The sequence below is a fragment of the Tupaia chinensis genome, unplaced genomic scaffold, assembly GCF_000334495.1.
Source record: "Tupaia chinensis unplaced genomic scaffold, TupChi_1.0 Scaffold000311_2, whole genome shotgun sequence".
NCBI classification, from domain to species: domain Eukaryota; kingdom Metazoa; phylum Chordata; class Mammalia; order Scandentia; family Tupaiidae; genus Tupaia; species Tupaia belangeri.
The window spans coordinates 109,208-132,374 of NW_006159803.1; the positions used below are offsets into that span (position 1 = coordinate 109,208).

A 23,167-nucleotide genomic window follows, 5' to 3' on the forward strand; every position below is an offset into this window, starting at 1 on the left:
TTGTTTTTTTTTTCCTTTACATGGTGATGGATATTTGAGTTGCTGGCATATTTTGGTCATCTTTACTAATATTTTACTGTGGCTTTAATTTGCATTTTTCTTAAAATTGACAACATTGAACATTATTTCATAAGTTCTTGCTACTGGTATATTTTCTTAGTGTCCCAGTCATTTAACAATCTTGTATTTAGTAATTTGCATTCTTTTTATTGAGTTTAAGTGTTCTTTAATATTTTTCATACCTTGTCAAACATGTGTATTATAAATGTTTTCTTCTAGGCTATTGTTTGTCTTTTAATTTCTTGAATAGTATCTTTAAGAGCAATGGCTAAATTTATCTTTTTTTCTGTCTTACATGGTTTGTGTTTTGGGGTTATATGTTTTGGGTTTTTATTGTATCTCTATTTCTATCCTTTAACTTGATCATACCTATGTTTTTACATTTCAAGTGTGTTTCCTTTAGGTAGCATGTAATTGTGATTTATTGTTTTATAATCCAGTAATAGTCTGTGTTTTTATTCAGAGTGCTTAGACCAATTATAATTATGTTTAAATGATACTTAATATGTTTACAAGAAAATTGAACATCTTATAAGCCTTTATGTTTGTTTTGTTTCAGCTTTCTTTTGTATTAGTTGAGTAGTTCTTTTTAAGTACTTATTTGTTCTCTCCTCCCACCCTATTAGCTCTAACATAATCTTTTAAAAATGCCTATAGATTTTACAATATGCACTTTAAATTTACTACATTCTACCCTCAAATAGTATTATTTTACTTCACAGATAATGGAAATAGGTTAAAACAATTCACTTTTTGGTTTAGTCTGTTATTGTATTTTTTTTCTTTTTTTTATAAGAGGTTTTTGCTATAGGGCGCATACGCTAGCCAGACAGACAGAGAGAGACAGAAAGACAGAAAGTGAGAAATCACCCCCCAGGGGGGATGGCCATGCTGCAGTCCCTTCTACTCCATTCTCCTCTTGGGATCTTGGGCATGCACGCACATGCGCCCGGCGTGAGTTTTAAGCCACCAGGTCCAGGACGCGAACTGCAGTCGACTACGTGGGAGTCCAGCGACATAGCCATTATGCTAATTGCTGGTCTCTGTTATTGTATTCTTAACAGAAGTATCTGAAATGGTTGATTTATAACAAGTAGAGGATTATTTGGGTTGCAGTTTTGGTAGCTAGAGAGCGGGAAGGTGTGGGACTGGTTTCAGTTCACCTATTTTACAACATGGCTGATAGAAGCAAAGATTATGACAACCAAGTGCATGGAAAGTGACCTAAGGACAGCCATCTTCCTTTTATTACAATTCATTCTCACAGTAATTAATTCCTCTCTCTAGAGCTAGAACTGCTGAGACAGCATTAATCCATTCATGAAGGTGATGCGTCCAAGATCCAATTGTCACCCACTAGGCCTCACATCTTAAAGATCTCACCATGGGGCCAGCAGGTGGCATGGTGGCTAAGGTACTGGACGCTCCCACATGGCCGATCATGCTTCAAGTCCCGAACCCTGGTGGCTTGCCTTCTCACTTTCCTTCTCTTTCTATATCTGTCTTTCTCTGGTCAAATTAAAATAAATTAATGAATAAGTAAAATTAAATAAATAATTATTTTTTTGAAAAAAAGATCTTACCATCTCCAGGGCCAGCAGATGGTGTGGTTGTTATGGGTGCTGGACTCCCACATGGCATACTGTGGTTTGAATCCCAGACCTGGTGGCTTGCTTTCTCCCATTTTCTCTCTCTTTCTCTCCTCTGTCTCTGTCTTTTCCCTTCTCTCTGATCAAATTAAAATAAATTTAAAAATAAGTTAAATAAAATAATTTCTTTTTTTTAAATTAAAAAAAAAATAGATCTTGCTATCTCCAGATGTCATTATATTGGGGACCAAATTCTAAAACATGAACCATTATCTAAACTGTAACACTTCTATTTCCCCCGTCCCTTGTGTTTTATTGCTAGGTCTTCAAGTTCGCTTTTTTCCCTGGAGTTTCTAATATACAGTGAACTATATCCAATGAAATATTTACTTCTGATATTGTCTTCATTTCGTTTCTTGAAATTCAATTTGGACCTTAAAAAAACTTATTTTATGGAGACTTCTTTTATCTTTTAAGTATATTTATTTCTTCCATGAATGAGAAAAATAGAAAGAGATAGGGAGATAGCACTGCTAAGAGTCTGAGTGCCATGTTCTAACCTCAGAGTATAGGTATGTGCATGCTTGGCATACCCTAAGGTCTCTGTTTGTGAACCCAGAAATTTCCCATGTAGGTTGGACTTACAGAGCATCACTTGTTACTACTACTACATCATCACGTGGACGCTAAGTCTAATTTTGATATTCTGTTAAAGTCTTTTCTACAAATTTCATCACTTCTTGGTCTATAAATGTTTAATAACTTTTGGAGTGTATCAGATAACAGTTTAATGATTTTCTAAATGTGTAGTAATTTTTGATAGGTTGTAGACAGACATTGTACATAGTATATTTTTATGTGTTTGATTTTCAAATTTTATTTAAAGTATATTGATACTTATTTTGGCAGGCACTGAAGCTTATTTGTGAATCACTTTTATTACTTGGAGCCTTGTTTTTAAGTGTTCTTGAGGAAGATCCAGAGTAGCCTTAACGCCTAGACTACTTTTGCCCATTGACCTCTCTGGGATCTCTACTGATTGCTCTTATTGTTAATGGGGTTAGAATTCTATCCATGCTGAGTGAAATCTATGAATTGTTGACCGTATAGAGTTTCACCAGTGTTTCTTTTTCTGGGTTCCTGATTTCTGTGAATGTACAGATTGATAGCCACAGACTGAAGAGTACCCTCTATAAATATCTGGATTTTTTTCTCTGCGTATCTCCCCCACTTTTAGTGTTCAGTCCTTCCCATTTCAGCTGCCTCGATATCCCTGATTTCTGCTCTCTGTCTTCTCAACTCAGTGGAGCTGTCAAATTTTGCCTAACTTACCCTTCCCTAAAATGTGTATCAGAAAGATTGTCCAGGGCATCAAACTATGTATGGTGTATGTAAATTACAAGTTTCACCTTTTTATTTCTTTTCTCTTAGCAAAAGCAGTCCTGCACTGCCCTTTATTTAATATCTGAAAATAATTGTTTCAAATTATTTACCCACTTTTTTGAGTTATTTATGGCAGAAAGACAGAACAAGTATGTTATGAATCCATAATCAAAAAGAAGTGTTACATTTGTATTTGATGGATGTTAGAAGAATGCAAAATTAAACAATAAATACAAAATAGTGACTGATGTATTTGTATAATACATTATTGTATAATTATAATTCCAGTTCCTGCTCTGGACAATTCCCTGTATATATGTATACACTATCACCTATATGTACTTACTAATTTTAAATGCCTGGGAAGAGGTAAAAATATCTGGTCATAGTTTGTCTTTCCAGGGAGGGCATCTGGGCTTTAATACCTGGTTCTTCAAATGATCGCTGAACCTAAAAATATAAAGAGAGCTTTTAGTTCTGCCCCTTGGGCAGAAATAGAGAACCCATTGCACCATGAGTCAACATGATGATGATTGGGCTTGGGATATTTGTGGAGAAGGGAGGGGAAATGAGCTGTAACAACTCTGAAAAGGACCAAGCTCTTAATCATGCTGAAAACTCCCCACAGACACCTATAAATTAATACCCTGTGAATAAATTCCCACAGAATTCATGAACCCAATGTTATGGGTTCAATGTTTGTGTCCCCCCAAATTTATGTTGAAATCATAACCCAAAGTACCTTCAAATGTAGCTGAATTTAGGAAATAGGCTTTTTAATAAAGGTAACTAAGTTAATGTGAGGTTGTTAGGGTGGTCCCTAATCTAATCTGACTAGTGTCCTTATGAAGAAAGAAGTTTGGACATGCAGAGAGATACTAGGGATGCACACACAGAGAGAGAAAAAAAACTTTGTGAGGATTCAACAAGAAGGCCGTTATCTGCAAACCAGGGTGAGCTCACAAGAAACCAAACCTGCCAGTACCTTGATTTGGGAACTTACAGCTTCCAGAACTATGAGAAAATTAATTTCTGTTGTGTAAGTTACCTACTCTGCAGTACTCTGTTTAAATAGCCCTAGTAAGCTAATATACCAGTCTATTACCTCTGTTTCTTATCCTTACATTTATTTATTTGAGGATTTTGTCTTAGGATGCATGAACTTGCTGGAGAGTGAAACAGAGACAGTGAGAGGAAAAATAAAAAATCACCCCCAGGGGGGGATGGCCATGTGGGCCCTTCTCCTCCATTCTCCTCCTAGAATCTTGACCACACATGCATACATATCTGGCATGATTTTCAAATCATCAGTTCTGGAACTTGAACCACAGTAGGCCATGCGGGATCCAGTGATATAACCACTGTGCCATCTGCTGGCCCCCTTATCCTCATATTTTAAAAAGATATATATTGAGGTAGAATTGACATGTGATAAACCACACCTAAGAGATTTTAAATGTGCAATTGAAAAATTTTGACCCGCATGTACATTAGTAGACCATCACAATCAATGTAAGATAGTACATAAATCTATCACCTTCAAAAGTCTCCTCATGGCATTTTATAAATCCTCTCTTTCCAGATCACCTCTAAATTCCCAGGTAAATATTGATATGTTCTCTGTCTATGTAGACTAGTTTGTATTTTAGAGAATTTTTATATAAATAAAATTTTATAGCAGGTCTATAATTTGGCCTCACATCTTTGAGTATAATTATTTCAAAATTTAGTCATGAAGTTGTATGCATAGATAGTGAATAATTTTATCCTGTTGTCGTTAAACTTTTTCTGAATGCTTCTTTAGTACTGAGTCATCAGGAAAGTCATGACACATTTTTGCAAAGAAAAAGAGAGAGTAGTATCCTCCAGTTTTTTGTATGTTATGTTTTAACTTGCATTCAGTTAAAATGGACTTTTAATTTCTATTTTAAAGTGTCTTTTGACTCATGTGTTACTTAGAAGTGTATTATTTAATTGCCATCATTTAGGATCTTTTTAGAGACCTTCCCATTATTTAGCAATGAAAACAAAGGTGGGGGGAGGGTCTTATTTACATATTTCTAGAGAAAGAGGAAAAGAAGGCATTCTCAGTAGGGCCCTCAGACCGCTAACCTCCTATCAGCCCTGTAGCCAGCCAGGATCATAGATGTGCCCCTGAGCACACCTGAGGTATTTAGGAAGACTTGGGACATGAATGCACAGTCCTCCTCCATGACCTCCAGCATTGCATACTGGCACATCTACTGGCTATGACACAGTGGTTGGGCCAAGAACTTACTATTACTGATTTCTAGTTTTATTTCATTCCATTTAGAGAATATATTTTATATGAATGGAGTCATTTTAAATTTATCGAGATTTGTTTTATGGTGTAAAATATGTCCTAACTTGATAAGTTTTCCATATGCACTTGAAAAGATGATCTATTCTGCTCTTGTTGCTTTGGATTCTCTATATGTGCCCATTGGGATCAAGTTGTTTCATTAGGTTGTTTATATCTTCTCTATCTTTAATTTTTCTTTGTCCTTGTTCTATCAATTATTGAGAGAGGTAATGACATCCCTGACTCTAATTGTGGGTTTATCTATTTCTCATCAGAATTCTGTTTATTTTTACTTCTTATACATAAAACTGTTATTATGTGCCTAAAACTGTTATTATATCCCCCTGATGATTGGCACCTTTGTCCTTATGATATTACAGTTTTTTTAAAAATGTTTGCAGAGAGCATGTGCATTTGCCAGAGAGAGAAAAAGAGAAAAGGAAAGTGATAAAGCATCCCCCATAAGTCATGGTCATGCCACAATCCCTTTTTCTCCACTTCTCTCTTTTGAGGATTTTGAGCATGCATACACATGTGGATGGTTTGTTTTTCACATTAGCCTGCATACTTTTTCCTTTTTTTATTTTAAAGATATTTATCTCATTATATTAAAGGTGTTTCCCCCCCCACAGGTGATATATTATAATTGAGCCTTGCCCTTCTGTATGCATATGTGTATATGTATTAAATCATTCCTTTAAAAAATATATATACATATATACATATATGTGTGTGTGTGTGTGTATATATATATATATATATATATATATATATATATACTTGTGTGTGTGTGTGTAGTCACTATTTTTTTATTGCTGTAAGGTGCGTGTTCTTGTCAGAGAGAGACAGAGATTGGAAAAGTGAGAAATCAGGGGGATGGCTACACCACAATTTCTTCTTCAGTGTCCTCCTGAGATTTTGGGCAAGCACACATATGCCTAAAATGTGATTTTACTGCCAGGCCTAGGACTCTAACTGTGGTTAGCCACATGGGAGTCCAGCGCCTTAACCACCATGCAACCTACTGGCTCATGGACTTGCTATTTATAATGCTTTCATTCCTTTTATAAAGATCTATATTTCTACATGCTATCACTTTCCTTTTTCCTGATCTTTAACATTACTTTAACATTTATAGTAAAGTTCTGTTGATAACAGAACATTTCAGCTGTTAGATGGCTGAAAAATGCCTTAATTTCACCTTTTTTTTAAAAAAAGAGTTATTTTATTGAACATTAATTGATTAATTAATTAAATTTGACCAGAGAGGGACAAAGAGAGAGAGAGCAAGTGAGAAAGCAGGGCTTCAGGTCTGGAACTTGAATTGCAGTCGGCCATGTGGAGTCCAGCACCCTTAACCACCACACCACCTACCGGCCCCCTCACCTTTGGTTTTGAAAACAAATTAACATTTTTTTAGACTTAGAATTTTTGGGTGATTTTTTGTTGCTGTTCACTGTTGTTTTCTAGCATGCCCAATTTCTGATAATAGTTTGCTGATGTTCTTTTTTCTGTTTCTCCATATGTAGCATGCCTCTTTTCTCTTTACTTTAAGATTTTCGCCTTATCATTGCTTTAAAAAAATTAGACTGAGATGAGCCTTGCTGTCTTTTCCTCACTATTTTAGTATTTCAGATTTGTTGTACTTCTTGAATATGTGGGTTTATACCTTTCATTATATTTGAAAAACTATTGCCCATTATTTCTTCAAATGTTACTTTGTTCCTCCTCCTTAAGAACATCTGCATATATCTTAGGCCTCTAATATTTGTCCCACAGCTCACTGGTAATTTTATTCTTTTTTTTTTTGGAGAGATTTTTGCTATAGGGCGCGTGCGCTCGCCAGACAGACAGAGAGAGACATAGAGACAGAAAGCGAGAAATCACCCCCCAGGGGGGATGGTCACGCTGCAATCCCTTCTCCTCCATTCTCCTCTCGGGATCTTGGGCACGCACGCACACGCGCCTGGCGTGAGTTTTAAGCCACCGGGTCCAGGACGCGAACCACGAGCGACTACGTGGGAGTCCAGCGCCATAGCCATTACGCTAACTGCTGGTTCCCTTTTATTCATTTTTGTTTTTACATTCTTTTGTTCTCTGTGCTTCATCTTGTGTAGTTTCACATTTACTATTTTTTCTACAATATTTGATCTGCTATACATCTCATTCATTGTGTTTTTTTTTATTTCACAGGTGGTTGTTTTATACCACAAAATTTAATTTATGTCTTTTTATCTTCCTTGACTCTACTTAACTATTTGAACATATGAAGTTCTTCTCTTGATAGATGGTCTTACTTTCCAGTTTCTATGCATTCCTATTTTTTTTAAAATACACATACACCTTTCTGAGTGCTCTACTGGCAAATAATAAAAATTGTTCAGTCTAGCTGATGGAAATAGGCACTCTCCCTGGCTCTGCATGGACACCATAGCACTGTTTCCTCCAGTCCTTTAGGGTAGTTCTTTTCCTTGGTTCAGGTAGTTTCCTCATATATGGTAAACAGTACTCTGCAAAATACATCATGGGGATCCTCTGAGGATCTCCAGAGTTCTGTCTTTGTGTAGCTCTCTCTCCTTTTTGATATTGTGCCTTATGTACACTCACTATTTCATTCTCATAGACTCTTAGTTCTGCCTACTCACTTCTGGAAATCTGCCTGGTTCTGCCTTACTTACTCCCCACTGTGCAGTGCCCTGGAAGCTCTCTCAAGATAATACACTGAGCAGATTGCAGGGCACACCCAAGTTCACTTCCCATCTAGAAGGGACAAGTGTCTATCATTTCCTAGTATCCAGTACATTGAAAACCATTGCTTCATAGTTTTTTGGGTTTGTTTGTTTCAGACAGAAGTGTAAATTAGGCCTCTGTTCAGTCATCTTGACTGTAAACAGGGGATTCTGACCTCTAGATTTTAGCTGTAACTCTACACCCGAGGATTTATGCATCATCAGGGATGTTAAGCTTGGAGATTCTCTCCTTCAATTCCATCAGACCTGGTCCCCTCAGTCTTCTGTTTTTGCCTCTGAGACTTTATTTCAGATTCTTCTTTCTCTCATTTGTCACTCCTTCCCCATCTCTTCTGTTGTCCAGTAAACACTATTTATATGCCAATGAAACACACAGAGATTTTTTAGTTTATTAACAACCACATCTCCTAAAGAACTTCTTCCTTAGTGCTCCTCACAGAACCCTGTTACACTTTTTCCTAGAAATTGAAAAGGACATAGTTTTGAATCAGATGGTCCTTTCTTATCCATATTTCCTACTAAATATTAGCTATGAAAATAAGAATGATCGTTTGTCCTTTTTACTGTGTTTTCTTATCAGCAGTCTCCAATTCCAGTTTGTATAGGAACTAAATAAATATATATCAAAGCAAAGTTTGGCATTAAATTTTTCTACAATGTGAATATTTAAGTACATATTATTTTATATCATGTTATCCTCATAAATTATATTTTTATTTATGAAAAATATTTTATCTCCTACATTTTTAATTTTTTGATACAGAAGTTTAGCGTGTATTAATTTTTTGGCCTATCAGAGCTTTGTATTTTAGAAATAATCAAAGAGCAAGTTTTGCAATGGTTTGAGTAATGACCTATAATTAGTATAAAATATGTAGATGGGTTATTATATACATTTGTTTTGGCCTGTGTATATAAATAAACAAATATAACAGATAATATAGGTCTTACCATAAGAAATACTTCTGTCAGGTGATGACACCAAGAATCTGTTTGGACATACTTTATGAGTCGTGTGATGAATAAAGAACCATTTGGACTTCTCCAGGAAACATTATCTGTGAACAAGAGAATTGATGAATCTTGAACTGCAGCCTTCATCTTTTTAAAAATAGTCATATGTTGTAAATAACTTTAGATTGATTTAAGCAAGTAGGAAAAATGAAGGTTTATATTTCTGGATCTGGCTTTATATTCAAAGAATAACATGATAAACTTAGCCTGAACTATAAGACATCATGCAAATGTTGTAGCATCACAGATGCCTGAGAACTTAAGATCTATGGTTCGTTATGTAACATGACTATGTTTAAATTGGTATTATAGATCGTATTTTTTTTTCTTTTTTTTTTTTTTGGAGAGGTTTTCGCTATAGGGTGTGTTACCTTGCTTGAAAGACAGAGAGAGACAGAGAGATAGAAAGTGAGAAATCACCTCCCATGGGGGATGGCCACGCCGCAATCCCTTCTCCTCCATTTTACTCTCAGAATCTTGGGCACGGACGCACACGTGCCTGGCGTGTATAAGCCACGGCGTCTGGGACTCGAACCACAGTCGGCTACATGGGAGTTCAGTGACATAGCCATTACACTAACTGCTGGCCCCATATAGATCATATTTTCTAGTAAATATTCTTTTGCTTAATCTTCAGAATTTGCTCAAAGAGGAAGAGGTACAAAGTGACAAAGTGGTTACTAAATCCTTATCAATTTCTGAAGTTTCTTTACCATACCATAGATGCCCTTTTCTTTTTTTTTTTTTTTTTGGAGAGGTTTTTCGCTATAGGGCGCGTGCGCTCACCAGACAGACAGAGAGAGACATAGAGACAGAAAGCGAGATATCACCCCCCAGGAGGGATGGTCACACCGCAATCCCTTCTCCTCCATTCTCCTCTCGGGATCTTGGGCACGCACGCATATGCGCCCGGCGTGAGTTTTAAGCCACTGGGTCTGGGATGTGAACCGCAGTAGACTACGTGGGAGTCCAGCGACATAGCCATTACACTAACTGCTGGTTCCCTAGATGCCCTTTTCTGATAACAGGCTAGCCAGGTAACAATGAGAGACTGGTTCCATTTCCAGTCCCTTCCTAGGTCCAGAAGTCAGCAAGTTTCTGACTTTGGAATAGTTTGTGGTTCTCTATATTGTTTTTATTGGCTTATCTAAGTTCATCTAAACTTCAGAACTGACCTAGATTCATACGTGGCAAATACACTGTTCAGGCTATTTGTATGATTTTGGGGCATTCAGTTTCTATCTGTGAGAGATAATACAGCTTACCTGCCAGATGTGCTTGCTGAATGTTAATAAATGCATATTATAGATAAGTATAAATGTATATACATTTAGGTAATATAATTAAATAATACACATTAAGTAATAATAAGCTTTTGCAAGCATTTAAAACATCTTGTCTCTTTTGTTGAGGCTTTGAGCCCCACTGGGAATTCTCTTTTCTCTATTGTATAGTCTCTTTTTTTCAAAGTATGTCACCTTAAATATTATGTCTTTTGAAACTAATCCTTTAAAACTCTTTACTACTCCTAGGTTGTAATTTTACTTTACCAGATGCTACTTCTTATTTGGTGAGCTCTTAATACCATTTTATATATAGATTTCTTATTTTCCAAACCTTCTTTTTGAAAAGGAGGTCATATCCTCTTATTCTCAAAAACGATCTCCAGTAGTAAAAACAATGTTATTAACATCATAGACTCAGCAAATCAATACTGCTGTGTATCTACCACCCAATCATTTATTAAGTGAATATAAAAAAGACTGGCATCTGAGTGGATATAGGGGCAGAAGGAAAATGGACCACCACAAGGAAGCTGTAAAAAGCCACAGAAGCTTGGGTGGACTCTTCATTGCTTTAAAAATCCCTTCTAAAGACTTTAGTGAGTGTTCTTTTTTGCAATGATGGGCCCAATCATGTAGGCAGGCAGCTTTATCCCCACAGAAAATGAAAGACACTCACGTGGTGTTGAAGAGCAGAAAGCAACAAAGTCCTTTTCTACGTGAGCCTTGGATACACCATCATGGATTAGATTCTCTGGAAACAGTGAAGGATTGTCCACTGAGGCCAGTGGAGAATCACTGACCCAAACCTCTCCACTGCTTCCTATAAAAACGATAGGATTGTTATTCACTTATTCACTCCTAAACTCATTCAAGTCATCCTTTCACAACTAAACTAATAGGATACACTTTTATGATGATGTTTCAATTAATTTCATACATACACACGCATACACACACATACACACACACACACACACACACACACACACACACACAGAGTACAGGTCTAACATAACCTTATTTATGATCACATATAAGAGGATGTCAGTGAATAGTAATCACCACCTCTGGATCTGCCTGCTAGAAGGTACCCATTTATCAGGGCTAGTAATTATGTTAAAAGTTGGGTATTGATTATCTCTAAGTAAAGGGAATAGGTTTTGCTTTATTGATAGAAAAATAACAGTAACATAAAGCCAAGAAAGGAAATATCTGCTCTATTCAGCTACAGATTCAAAATTCTAAACTACTTTTTCTATTCCTTTTTCATCCCCACCTCTACTTCTTCCTTCTAAACCTTTCACTGAGTGATAGAATTACATTAAAGTTTGAAATAAGAAAAATTATAGAAAAAAGTCAATGCCATAAATAATTTGGCTTTGTTTTTCAGGGATATAATTTACAAACAGTAAAATTTGCCTTTAAGTTACAGTTTCACTAATTTGACAAATATGTACAGTCATGTAACTACTACAGCGATCAAGATAAAGAACCCACCCATCCTCACCTCATGACAATCACTGACCTGATTTTCTCTTTATACTTCTGCTCTTCCCCAAATGCCGTGTCAGTGAAACTGTGTAATACGTTATCTCTTGGGTCTGGCTCCTTCACTTATTTTGCATTATGTTAAATATTAATCCCTCACTATCTTGTGAAATACTTCTCAGATCAGAGATCATAAAATTTTGACTAGCAAATCCTGAAATTAAAGCTGTTTCATGCCACAATTTTAATTATTCTACTGGGTTGTTGGAAAAAGCATGCATATTTTCCTATGTTTTTCTATGAAAAAAAATGTGTCATGACTTTCCCAACAACCCAATATGTAAAAATAATTTCGAATAAACATTATTATTATCATCACTTCCTGTGGTTCACTGAAAGTGGATGACATTTGCATTTAACTTATATACCACCCTTAAATGTTTTTTACCAAGACAAGTTTTGGGTGTCATTACACTAAAATGAGGCTTTGGGCATTTTCACTAGATAGAAAACACATAGTACAAGCCTCAGGCTCTGAAAAATGACCCTCTGACCTATTGACTCCCATCAGAACTCACCACCTCTGCAGGCCTGGATGATGATGACTTTAGGTTTGTCCTTTAGATGGGGGCAGTTACGGTTGTTCAAAATCTGGAATATGGGGTCATAAGGTAGCACATCTGGATTTTCATCACTATGATTAATCCCACAGATTCCTTCTAGGATGCCATGGGACATGCACACAAAGAAAGAACTGTCTGAGGTCTTGTGCTCCGGACGAGCTGCAAATTTTCTTAGCACTAACTCCATGGCCTGAAAGAAAATAAACTTTTAAATATCAGATCATAATACCCACCCTTTCTACCAGTAATGACTTGAGCAGTAGAATGAATAAATGTCAAGTGCCTGGCACATTATAACGTCTAAGATATTGAAATGCTCACATGTGGCCCTTGTTATTGTCGCTGTGCTGTATGTACTATAACAATTCAGGAGACTAGTTTGACTTTCCACATCTGTAAATTTTATTCATTTATCATATGCTTTTTGTTTGTTTGTTCATTTGATTTTTTAGATTGCTGTAGGGTACATGTGCTAGTTACAGAGAGAGAGAGAGAGAGGAAAAGTGAGAAATCATCCCCCAGCATGGGGGCAATATTGCAATTCCTTCTCCTCTACTTTCCTCTCAGGATATTGGGCACACACGCACACCCTATGTGAACCACCAAACCTGGAACTCAAATTGCACAGCAGCATGTGGGATCAGCCTACTTTAACCTCTATACAACCTGCTGGCCCCCTGTGCTAGTTGTTTTTTGTTGTGATAGAACATATAGAACTTAATATTTATCATTTTAGCTATTCGTAAATGTTTAATTTTTTTTTTTAAGGAGAGGTTTTTGCTATAGGGCACGTGCGCTTGCCAGAAAGACAGAGAGACAGAAAGCGAGAAATCACCACCGGGGGGATGGCCACACCACAATCCCTTCTCCTCTATTCTCCTCTCAGGATCTTGGGCATGCACGCACATGCGCCCAGCGTGAGTGTAAGTCACAAGGTCCGGGACTTGAACCGCGGTCAACTACATGGGAGTTCAGCAACATAGCCATTACGCTAACTGCTGGTCCCCCATAAATGTTTAATTTGATAGCATTAAATAACCTTCACAATGTTAGGTATAGCCATACCACTGTCTATATCCAAAGCTCATTTTTCATCCCTAATAAAAATTCTGTATCCATTAAACAATAGCTCCTCCTCATATCCTAGTAAACTATATTTTGTATATGAGTATGCTATTCCTATTTTAAATGCATTCTATAAGTGGAATCATAGACTATTTGTCCTTTCGTATCTGTATAATTTCACTAAACACAATCTTTCAGGGCCCATTCATGTGTAAAATATGTCAAAATTTTATTGTTTATGACTAACCATATACACCCTATGTATGTACCACATTTTGTTTTTCCACTCATTTGTTGGCAGACACTTGATATTCCTACATTTAGCTCTTATGAATAATGCTAAAAGTATTAATGCACAAATATTAGCCTGGATTTCTTCTTTCAGTTCTTTGGATATAAAAATACTTAGGATTGGAACTTGCTATATCACTTTACATGTCTGGTAACCCAAGGGTTCTAATTTCTCCACAAATTGGGAAACACCTGTTATTTTTCTGCTCTTCCTCCACCTCATCAACAATAAGATTACTGTTATTATCATTGATGCCCTAGTAGGTATGAATTAGTGTCTCACTGTAGTCTAATTCCCATTTCCCAAATGGCTAATGATGTTAAGCACATTTTTATGTGCTTATTGGCCACTTGTCTATCTTCTTTGGAGAAACGTCTATTCAAGTCCTTTGCCCATTTTAGAATTGGCTCATTTGTTCATGTTATTGAAGTTTTATAAATTTTGTATATATTCTGGACATTAATCTATCCCTAATAGATGATATACAACCATTCTCTCTCATTATGTAGGTTGTCTTTGCACTTTTCTTGTTTGTATCCTTTGAGACACAAAAATTCATAATTTTTATGAAGTTCTGCTTATCAACTTCTTTTCCCTTCCTGTACATTTGATTACCTAGCCATGAGTTGCTTCCAAGTCCAATGTTTTAATCTTTGGCTCATTTTTAACTTAATTTTTGTATGTAGTATAAGGAAAGGTTTTTATTTTAGCCATAATGGCTAAGCATATCCAGTTTTCCCATAATAATTTGTTTTGCAAAAGAAGGTTGTCTTTTCTCCACTGAGTAGTCTTGAGAACCTTGTGCAATTTAGTTAAATAAACATGTAGAGGTTTATTTTTATGGTCTATATCCTATTTCATTATTCTGTATGTCTGTCCGTCTTTATGCCAGTATCACACTGTTTTAATTACTGTAGCTTAGTAGTAAATTTCAAAGTTGAGAAATATGAGTCCTTCTGTTTTACTTTCTTTTTCGACATTGTTTTATTCATTTGAGTTTCTTTACAGTTCCATATAAATTTGAGAATTGGCTATTTCATCTCTTAGAAAGCTATTAAAATTATATCAGGGATTGTATTGAATCTGTAGATGATTTTGAGTAACAATAACATCTTAACCTCATTACCCTTGTATTCATAAATAGAGGTTTTAAAAATTATTTAGGTTTTTTAAATTTAATTCAGCAATATTTTGTAGTTTTTAGTATACAAATTTTTAATATCCTTAGTTAGATATATTTCTAAGTATTTTATTCTTTTAGATGATGTTGTAAATGAAATTGGCTTTCTAATTTTCTTTTCATATGTGCATTGCTAATGTATGGAAACACAGCACAATTGTTATTTTTTTTTCTTATATTGGTCTTGTACCTTGCATTTGGTCTCCCTCAGGGATGATTCATATAGTTCATATCAATGGACCACACTTTCCTATTTCTTTGTCTGTCACGTAATGTGTTGTTGAAAACTGAACATTTGAATTTTATGATGTTGCAATTCTAGGAATCAGACTCTCCTCTTTCTCCAGGATTTGATGTTTGTTTTTCTGTTTTGTATTTTTTCTTTTTGCCCAGTGTATCTCTGTGTCAGAGATATGCATGAAGTGAAAGTTTAGGGTTTGCTCAGATCTGTTTGTGAGCCAGGCACACATGGCATCTTTCTAAATTCCCAATAGTTCGAGGATGAGTTCCTTTTGGTCACTGTAGCTTCCAGCAAACTGTATTACAAATGCAGATTGCCATTCCCACAGCAGCCTGCCACCAGATAAGGGATGAGATGAGGAGTGGCTAGCCACCAAAATTAAGTATAATCTAGGAGAGTTTGTTTCCTGAACAACTTCCCTAACTGTGAACACATGTTGGCAGAAAGTGTGTGTGTATGTATGTGTATGTAAGTGTGTGTTTTCTAAGCAAAGCCATCAGTTTTTTGTTTAATAATGATAAAATAGCAATTATTAGTAGGAAACATTAATTAATAGTAAGAATACAATAATAAAACTGTTAACATTGTGGCTAAAACTTATTTATATATATGCACATACACACTACATGTGTATACACACATATGTTTATATGTATATATACACATAGTGTTCAAAGGAGGTACAGGTTACTTTAGATACCTGCTTTAACTTTTTATTTTTCAAGCTGAAGAATATGAGCCCTAGGGAAGTTAAATGCATAGCCCCCAAATGACATTATTGCTTCATTGTTAGAGTAATATGGGCCTGTAGGTTTATATATGCTGCACAGAAGAGGGGTCCTTACCCTGGCTGTGAGATTCTCTTCCACATCCACACTGTAGCCCAGATCCTCAAGGAGTCCCTTCATCCCTGTGATATCATGGTTGGACCCATTGCGCCTTGGGAGATGGTCAAACTCTGTGTTACAGATGATGAGGGCCAGACGAGTGCGATCCCCTTTCTCTTTTATTTCATAGATCTGAAGAAAAAGAGCAAGTTACATGCATCTCCTTTCCTCTCACATATCCACAGTACAGTAAGAGCTACTCACTCTCTCAGCTGCATAAGACAGAGATTTCTCACCTGCTAACTTTAGTTCGAACCATTTCTTTATTCTCTCCTGCTATGGGTGTCTTCTGAAAGAAGGTAGAGAAAATGGGGAATGGACTCCTATGCAGGATATAACTAAATAAGCAAAACCCCAGAGTGGTTAACTAGAACAACTGCGGCCTTAGTTATATGATGCTCTTGTAAAATGAGCTAAAATACCTTCTCTCCTTCCTCTTCGCTTCCCTTTCTTTTAGTTAAACCTTATCTAATATTTAAGATCTCATCTCAAATGCCTGGAACACTAAAAACATTCTTCACTGACTTCAGTCTACATTAATAATAGCTGAGTCTTCATCCCTGTATAGGTGCTTTATTTTTATAGCATCTATATAAAAATATATATATTGTAGCATCTATATATAATGAATCATAGGATTTTAATTATTTCATTATTGCATATCCAGTTTTCATGATAGAATGAAGTTGCCCATCAGCCATGATCCTAATAAAATGAAAATACCTGTCTTTGATTATTTTTAACTCTCTTAGTGCCTCAAGACATCACTAAAAAGATACTATTATTCTAAAGACTTCTTCATCTTTTGTATGTGGGAAATCTCTCTACTTCATGTTATCCCTCATTTCCATTCATTGGATATCTCACCTTCCCAGCCTCCTTTGTGCGTAGTTCCAGGAATTTTTCACGAGGACATAGCTTGAGTTTGCCTGTGTATTCTTCAGAGGCTGGCCCTGTTCCTGTAGCAGGAGTTTCTAAAAGAATTTTAAGAGACCTGGCATAAGAGACACAAGAGCTCTGATATAAGGTATACCAGCTGTTTGGGGGCCCTGTATGTTCTATTACTTTAGTAATCATCAAAGAGAAGGGCATTCATTCTTCTGGAAGACTGAAAAAGAATTGTAAGAAGAACATCTTAATTTGCTAAAATTGTAAAAATGATAGTTTTGTCTCATTAACAGGAATGAATGTGGTAGACAAGGGAGATAACTCCCTTTTAGGGAAAGTTATCTGATGATGAGATCTATCCAAGATGCAGAAACGCATGTGATTCTATGATGAAGACTAGAAGGACAGAGATCAAATAAGGCATTATTGAGCTGCTCAATTCTGAGAAATTCCATAAGAATATCTTTTAAATGTAGTCTTTTGGGGCCAGCAGGTGACATGGAAGTTAAAGCATTAGATTCTCACATGACCAACAACGGTTCAAATCCCGGACCTGGCAGCTTCCTTTCTCACTTTCTCTCTCTTGTATTCTCTTCTCATTTTGGTAAGCCCACATGCTCTATATAAAATTAAAAGATAATAATAACAAATAAAATTAAATTAATAATCCTAAAATAAATAAATAAATGTAGTGTCTTATTCATAGGGATAGTCTGGTTAGCTCCTGAGAAGAATTGAAAGTAATTTTTGTTTTGGATAGATACCTTTCTTCCTTCTCTTCTAATATACATCAATATAAACTCTTGTTTCTTCTTAATTTCTGTGTAAGGTTACTTGTAAAAACTGAGAGTTTTTCTTAATTAAATAATAGAGGATAGGTTTTGTTTTCATGTGTTGAGTTCCTTTTTCTACGAAGTTGTAGAGTAGCTAGGATAACAGGGTAGCATCAGGCTGCTGTGCAGTGAGTGTAGGGTTGAGGACCAGTCCTACATGAGCCCACAGAGCTCAGAACAGAGGTCAGTCAACTGGAGAAGTAAACCTGTGTTGAAGATTATCAGAATGGCAGGTTCAAACTGGAAATTATTGATAATTATTTCCCACTAACTAGTCTTTGGTTGTCTTTTTTGGGAAATGCTCAGATAAATCCTACATAAGTCCCCAAGAAAGGAAAAAAAGACTAGACAGAAGGTTTTCTCTGGCTTTAAACACTATGAACCTAGAGTATAGTAAGGAAATAATCAGAACTATCAGTTTGCTTGATGAAGAATTACCAGTAATAGAATTCTTATAGAAATCATTTTTGCATCATTGGATAGTAAGGTCTGCTTGTGTAAGCAGCCTAGTGATACTAGGATGGAATTTGGAAGCAAGCTCAAATCCCAATTCTACCACTTTTTAACCATGTGAAATTAGATTTCCTAATGTCTCTGTTCTTTAGTTTCTTCAATTAAAGGTAAGGACAGAAAAAATATATTCCTTATGCCAGCAGGTGACACGGCAATTAAGATGCTGGATCACACATGGCTAAGTGCATGGTTCAAGTCCTGGACCCAGCAGCTTAAAAATCATGCTGGTCCCAGGAAAAAAATTTTATATGGACAGAGTAAAAAAGAGCATGAGTGGGAGTATGAGAGTGATTAAACTTCAGGTTAGGAATTGATGAGGCATAGATTTAGTAGATAAATTATCTGTCAAATGAATAGGAAAGCAGATATTGGGTAACAAGATACAAGTTGAAGTATCTCTTAAATAGAATTGAGTAGGTGATTATAGTTAATATATTTCATATAGTATTATATATTATTATACATAAATATATAAATAGGTAATATATTACATATGAATATAATACAATATAATTAATAATATACTGAACACTTGAAAATTTCTGAGTCACAAAAAATGAGCTTTAAAAATAATCATGAGTTGCATAAAAGTAATAAAATTCACCAATATTTAAATGGCTTTTAAATTATAAATCCAACATTGCATTTACATATTAACTCAAACTTAGGGTACATAAAATAAACTTGGCAAATTGAAAAAAAAAAACAAAGAGACTTTTGAATGTTCCCAATACAACGTAATGAGTAAAGGATAAGATATTATATATATATATATATATTTTTTTTTTTTTTTCTGGAGAGGTTTTTGCTATAGGGCGCATGCGCTCACCAGACAGACAGACAGAGACAGACAGAAAGAGAGAAATCACCCCCCAGGGAGGATGGCCATGCCGCAATCCCTTCTCCTCCATTCTCCTCTCGGGATCTTGGGCATGCACGCACACTTGCCCGGCATGAGTTTTTAAGCCACTGGGTTCAGGACGTGAATCGCGGTCGACTACGTAGGAGTCCAGCTACATAGCCATTACGCTAACTGCTGGTCCCATAAAGAATAGATTTTAAGTATTCACATCACAAAATATACAGTTATGGATATATTAACTTAATCACTTCACAATGTCTACTTATACCTAACTGCACATTGTACACCATAAATATATAACATTTTTACCTGTCAATTTAATTAATTACTTAATTTACAAATTGTTTAGATGAGACCCTGGCATTTGATAGAAAGTGGATGAATATTGAAGATTTATTGCTAAGTGAAGTAAGCCAGACTATAAAAAAGAGGCATTATATGTCCCCACTTATTATGTACTGAATGTCTGCACTCTGTGGCAGAAACTGAAAGATTGGAAGGTATAAAGGCACAGAGAGCAACTGTGGATACTGGAGACAGTGTGGGAGTGTGGGAAATGGGAGAGGGTGAGAGGGATATAAACAAGGGGAAGAAGAAAGAAGAAAACATTAAAGGGACACAAAAATGGGAAATTATCTGTTGATAATTTTTTAAAAAGATTGAAAACTCCAAATATAGAAATCTTACCTAAAGAAAATCCTAACTTGTTGGCAAGGATGGAATCTCTCTTGCAGATATAATCAATAAATATTTGGCTAGCACGGGACCCTTTCTGAATCACAAAGTCAATCAAATCACGGGCCTTGGCTTTAGTTGAAGCATTTTTGTTTTTTACCATTTCAACTTCTTCTTGGTTCAGCACTCTTTCACTTAATACATCATCCAGCAGATTATAAATTGTGTCTTCAGACACAGAGTCAACAAATACTTTCCTTTTTTCTTTTAGCTTATTACCTATTGGAAACACAAAAAATATTTAAATTAATATGCACCTTCAGAAATAGGGTTTTGTCACCTCAATAACCAAGACTCTTGTTTTTCTATAGACTCTACTGTTCAGAATCCCAAGAAGTGACCTATTTAGTGCATCTAAGACCCTTTCCGTTTTCTCTAAGTCTATGGACATCCTGCCCAGAATTCTAGCCTAGCTGGGTCAATCAAAAGGTGCTCTCACTCTACCTGTTCTTGTTCTTTCTTGGTGAGTTACCAGGCAGGGCCAAGGAGCTGAGCACCACCCAGGCTTTTGTTTTAATGAACATGTCCATGGAAATCAGATTCAACAATGGCCACATTCATGTCATTTTCATTTCTCTTATGCAGACACAGTAACCCATAGTGATCCTACCATTCAGATTCTGAACCTCAGTTATGTTGAGCATACAGGGAAGATCCACAGAAGAACTTCAGAAGACAAGGTCTTCAGAGCAGAGCAGAGCCTGAGAGAATATATCAGGTCATTGGGAAAGTCATGACGTATTTTTCTATGCAAAAATGTGTCAAGACGTTTCCAACAATATATATATATCAAGGAAGAAAGTTTCTTCCCTACTAAATGCTGCTCACACTTCAGTAAAAAACAACCTTATGGCTAATATCAACTCCTCAAGTATCTCGCCTAAATACTCAATCTGATAAAAGAAGCCTTACCAGCCGTGGACTCCATGGGTCTCTTCTTATGAGGCAGGAGGAAAAGAAAGAAAAGCAGTACTGAGTGCAATCAAGATCTTCCTGTTGAGCAAGTCAGGAGCACAAGTTATGACAGAGCTGTTGATTGCACATGTGGGTGTGTATATATGGTTGCATGCTTTTTTTTTTGCTTTTGTTTTGTTTTGTTTTATTTTTTTGCTATAAGGTGCGTGTGCTCATTCGAAAGACAGAGTGAGACAGAGACAGAAAGTGAGAAATCACCCCCCTTCAGGGGGGATGGCCACACCACAATCCCTTGGGATCTTGGGTATACGTGCACATGTGCCTGACATGAGTTTAAGCCCCAGGGTCCAGGTCTTGAACCGCAGTCAACTACATGGGAGTCCAGCAACATAGTCATTACACCAACTGCTGTTCCCAGCTTTTTTTTGTTTGTTTGTTTGTTTGAGAGAGAAATTTTTGCTTTAGGGTGCGTGTGCTCGCTGGAGAGACAGAGAGGCAGAAAACAAGAAATTACCCTGCAGAGGGGATGGCCAAACCAAAATCCCTTCTCCTTCATTCTCCTCTTGGGATTTTGAACATGCACACATACACACACCCAGTGTGAATTTTAAGCTGCTGGGTTCAGAACTCGAACCATAGTTGACCATAACCATTATGCCATCAGCTGGTCTCATATTTACATGCTTTTTAAAAATGAGGTTCTGTTTTTATCTTTCAAGATTCCTTTTTATAAAAGAATGAGGCAGCACAATTATGCATTGACCTAGATCACTAAGCTGAAAATTAAATTAATCAATCACATGTATTGCAAGCCCACAAGCCCATGAGCTTCTCCTTTCAGCCTGGTCCCACCAGCCAACAGAAGTAGAAAAAAGGCTCCTAGGAGTATCTACACAAAGCCTTTCTGTTCCCAATCACACTAGAACTAAAACCTCCATCTTCCAGAAACTCATCTCTAGCTTAGAAGACAAGAGGCAAATATGACCTTTCTAGTTAATTTTTAGCAGGTTGTTGTGTCATATGGGTCCCATTCATCACCACTCACATGCATGTTTTATTTGTTTTTTAGAGAGAGATTTTTGCTATAGGGCACATGAACTCACTGGCAAGACAGAAAGCAAGAAATCACCCTCCGGGTGGGATGGCCACACTGCAGTCTTTTCTCTTCCGTTCTCCTCTCAGGATTTTGGGCACACATGCACACACACCTGGCTTGTTTTAAGCCACTGGGTCTAGAACTTGATCTGGGTTCACTACATGGGAGTCCAATGACCTAAGCATTACCCCATTTGCTCATCCCCATGTTCTATCTTTTTTTTTTTTTTTATAGGACATAATCTTTATGGTGTACTTCAACCACGCTTGCACCTTAAATAATGAGACATAAAAAAAACTTAAAAATAACATATGTCTTTATCCTTGGCCTTTATTTTAACAGAAAAAAATACCAAAAACAAATGAAAAAGAAGAGGTCTTTAAACAAGCCTGGTACCTGGCACACTCAGATGACAGAAATGCCTGCCATTGTTTCCTGTATAGTCACATTCCATCACTCCAAAGGCTCTTCGTAATAAATATTCAAGTTCATCAATTTTTCTGTCTGCTATTACTTATTTATTTCTCTTAGATTATACCTGTGTGCCATATGTCAAACTTCTGAACCAATAAATTAGGGCTGATAGACTGTAATAAAAAGGGTAATTGATCAAGAAATCACAAGATTCCTGTATGCTAGCTCTAGTTTTTCCACTTTCTACTTTCATGGGCCTAGACAAGTAACTTATCCTTTCTAAGTCTCATTTTTTCTCACTACAAATAGTGGTTATCACACATGTCCCCAATTCAGGGGATTTTTGTGACAAGCTGATGAAATACTTCATTGCTAGCAAGATTTATCAAATAAAAATACAGACTCACTGACAAATATGCCCCATATATTTTATAAAATTCTTTTTTGCTATAGGGTGTATGTGCTCATCAGAGGGAAAGTGAGATTCCCTCCCTCCAAAGAGAGTTAACCACGCTGCAATCCTTTTTCGTCCATTCTCCTCTTGGGGTTTAGGGCACACATCCCACCTGGCATATTTTTCAGGACATTAATATTGAGGGATGGGACTTGAACTGTAGAGTAGGCCATGTAGGATCTAGCATCTTAAGCACTAAGCCTCCTCCTGACACTTATAAGACATGTTTATCTAGATATTTGGAACATATTTATACTAAAAAAATGATTTTTTTGT

The 23,167-nt window shown here is 36.3% G+C and overlaps 1 protein-coding gene across 5 annotated transcripts in view; it reads right to left on the reverse strand.

Moving 5' to 3' along the window:
• Nucleotides 1–20,968, reverse strand: part of LOC102468460 (caspase-1-like) — a 33,122-nt gene extending 12,154 nt beyond the window's left edge. For 2 of the 5 annotated variants that reach the window (XM_027772843.1, XM_027772842.1), the window contains exons 1-9: nt 20,925–20,953; nt 20,623–20,713; nt 19,965–20,231; nt 17,049–17,155; nt 16,140–16,313; nt 12,472–12,706; nt 11,082–11,225; nt 9,057–9,163; nt 3,379–3,482 (exon numbers count right to left, since the gene is read on the reverse strand). In XM_027772843.1, the coding sequence (XP_027628644.1) occupies nt 3,384–3,482; nt 9,057–9,163; nt 11,082–11,225; nt 12,472–12,706; nt 16,140–16,313; nt 17,049–17,155; nt 19,965–20,231; nt 20,623–20,656 (1,167 nt within the window). In that variant the 5' untranslated portion in view covers nt 20,657–20,713; nt 20,925–20,953 and the 3' untranslated portion in view covers nt 3,379–3,383. Of the gene's footprint in view, nt 1–3,378; nt 3,483–9,056; nt 9,164–11,081; nt 11,226–12,471; nt 12,707–16,139; nt 16,314–17,048; nt 17,156–19,964; nt 20,232–20,622; nt 20,714–20,924 lie in introns of all 5 variants that reach the window. The other 3 variants (XM_027772844.1, XM_027772840.1, XM_027772841.1) reach the window with 2 other exon arrangements.
• Nucleotides 20,969–23,167: the final 2,199 nt, after the last annotated feature.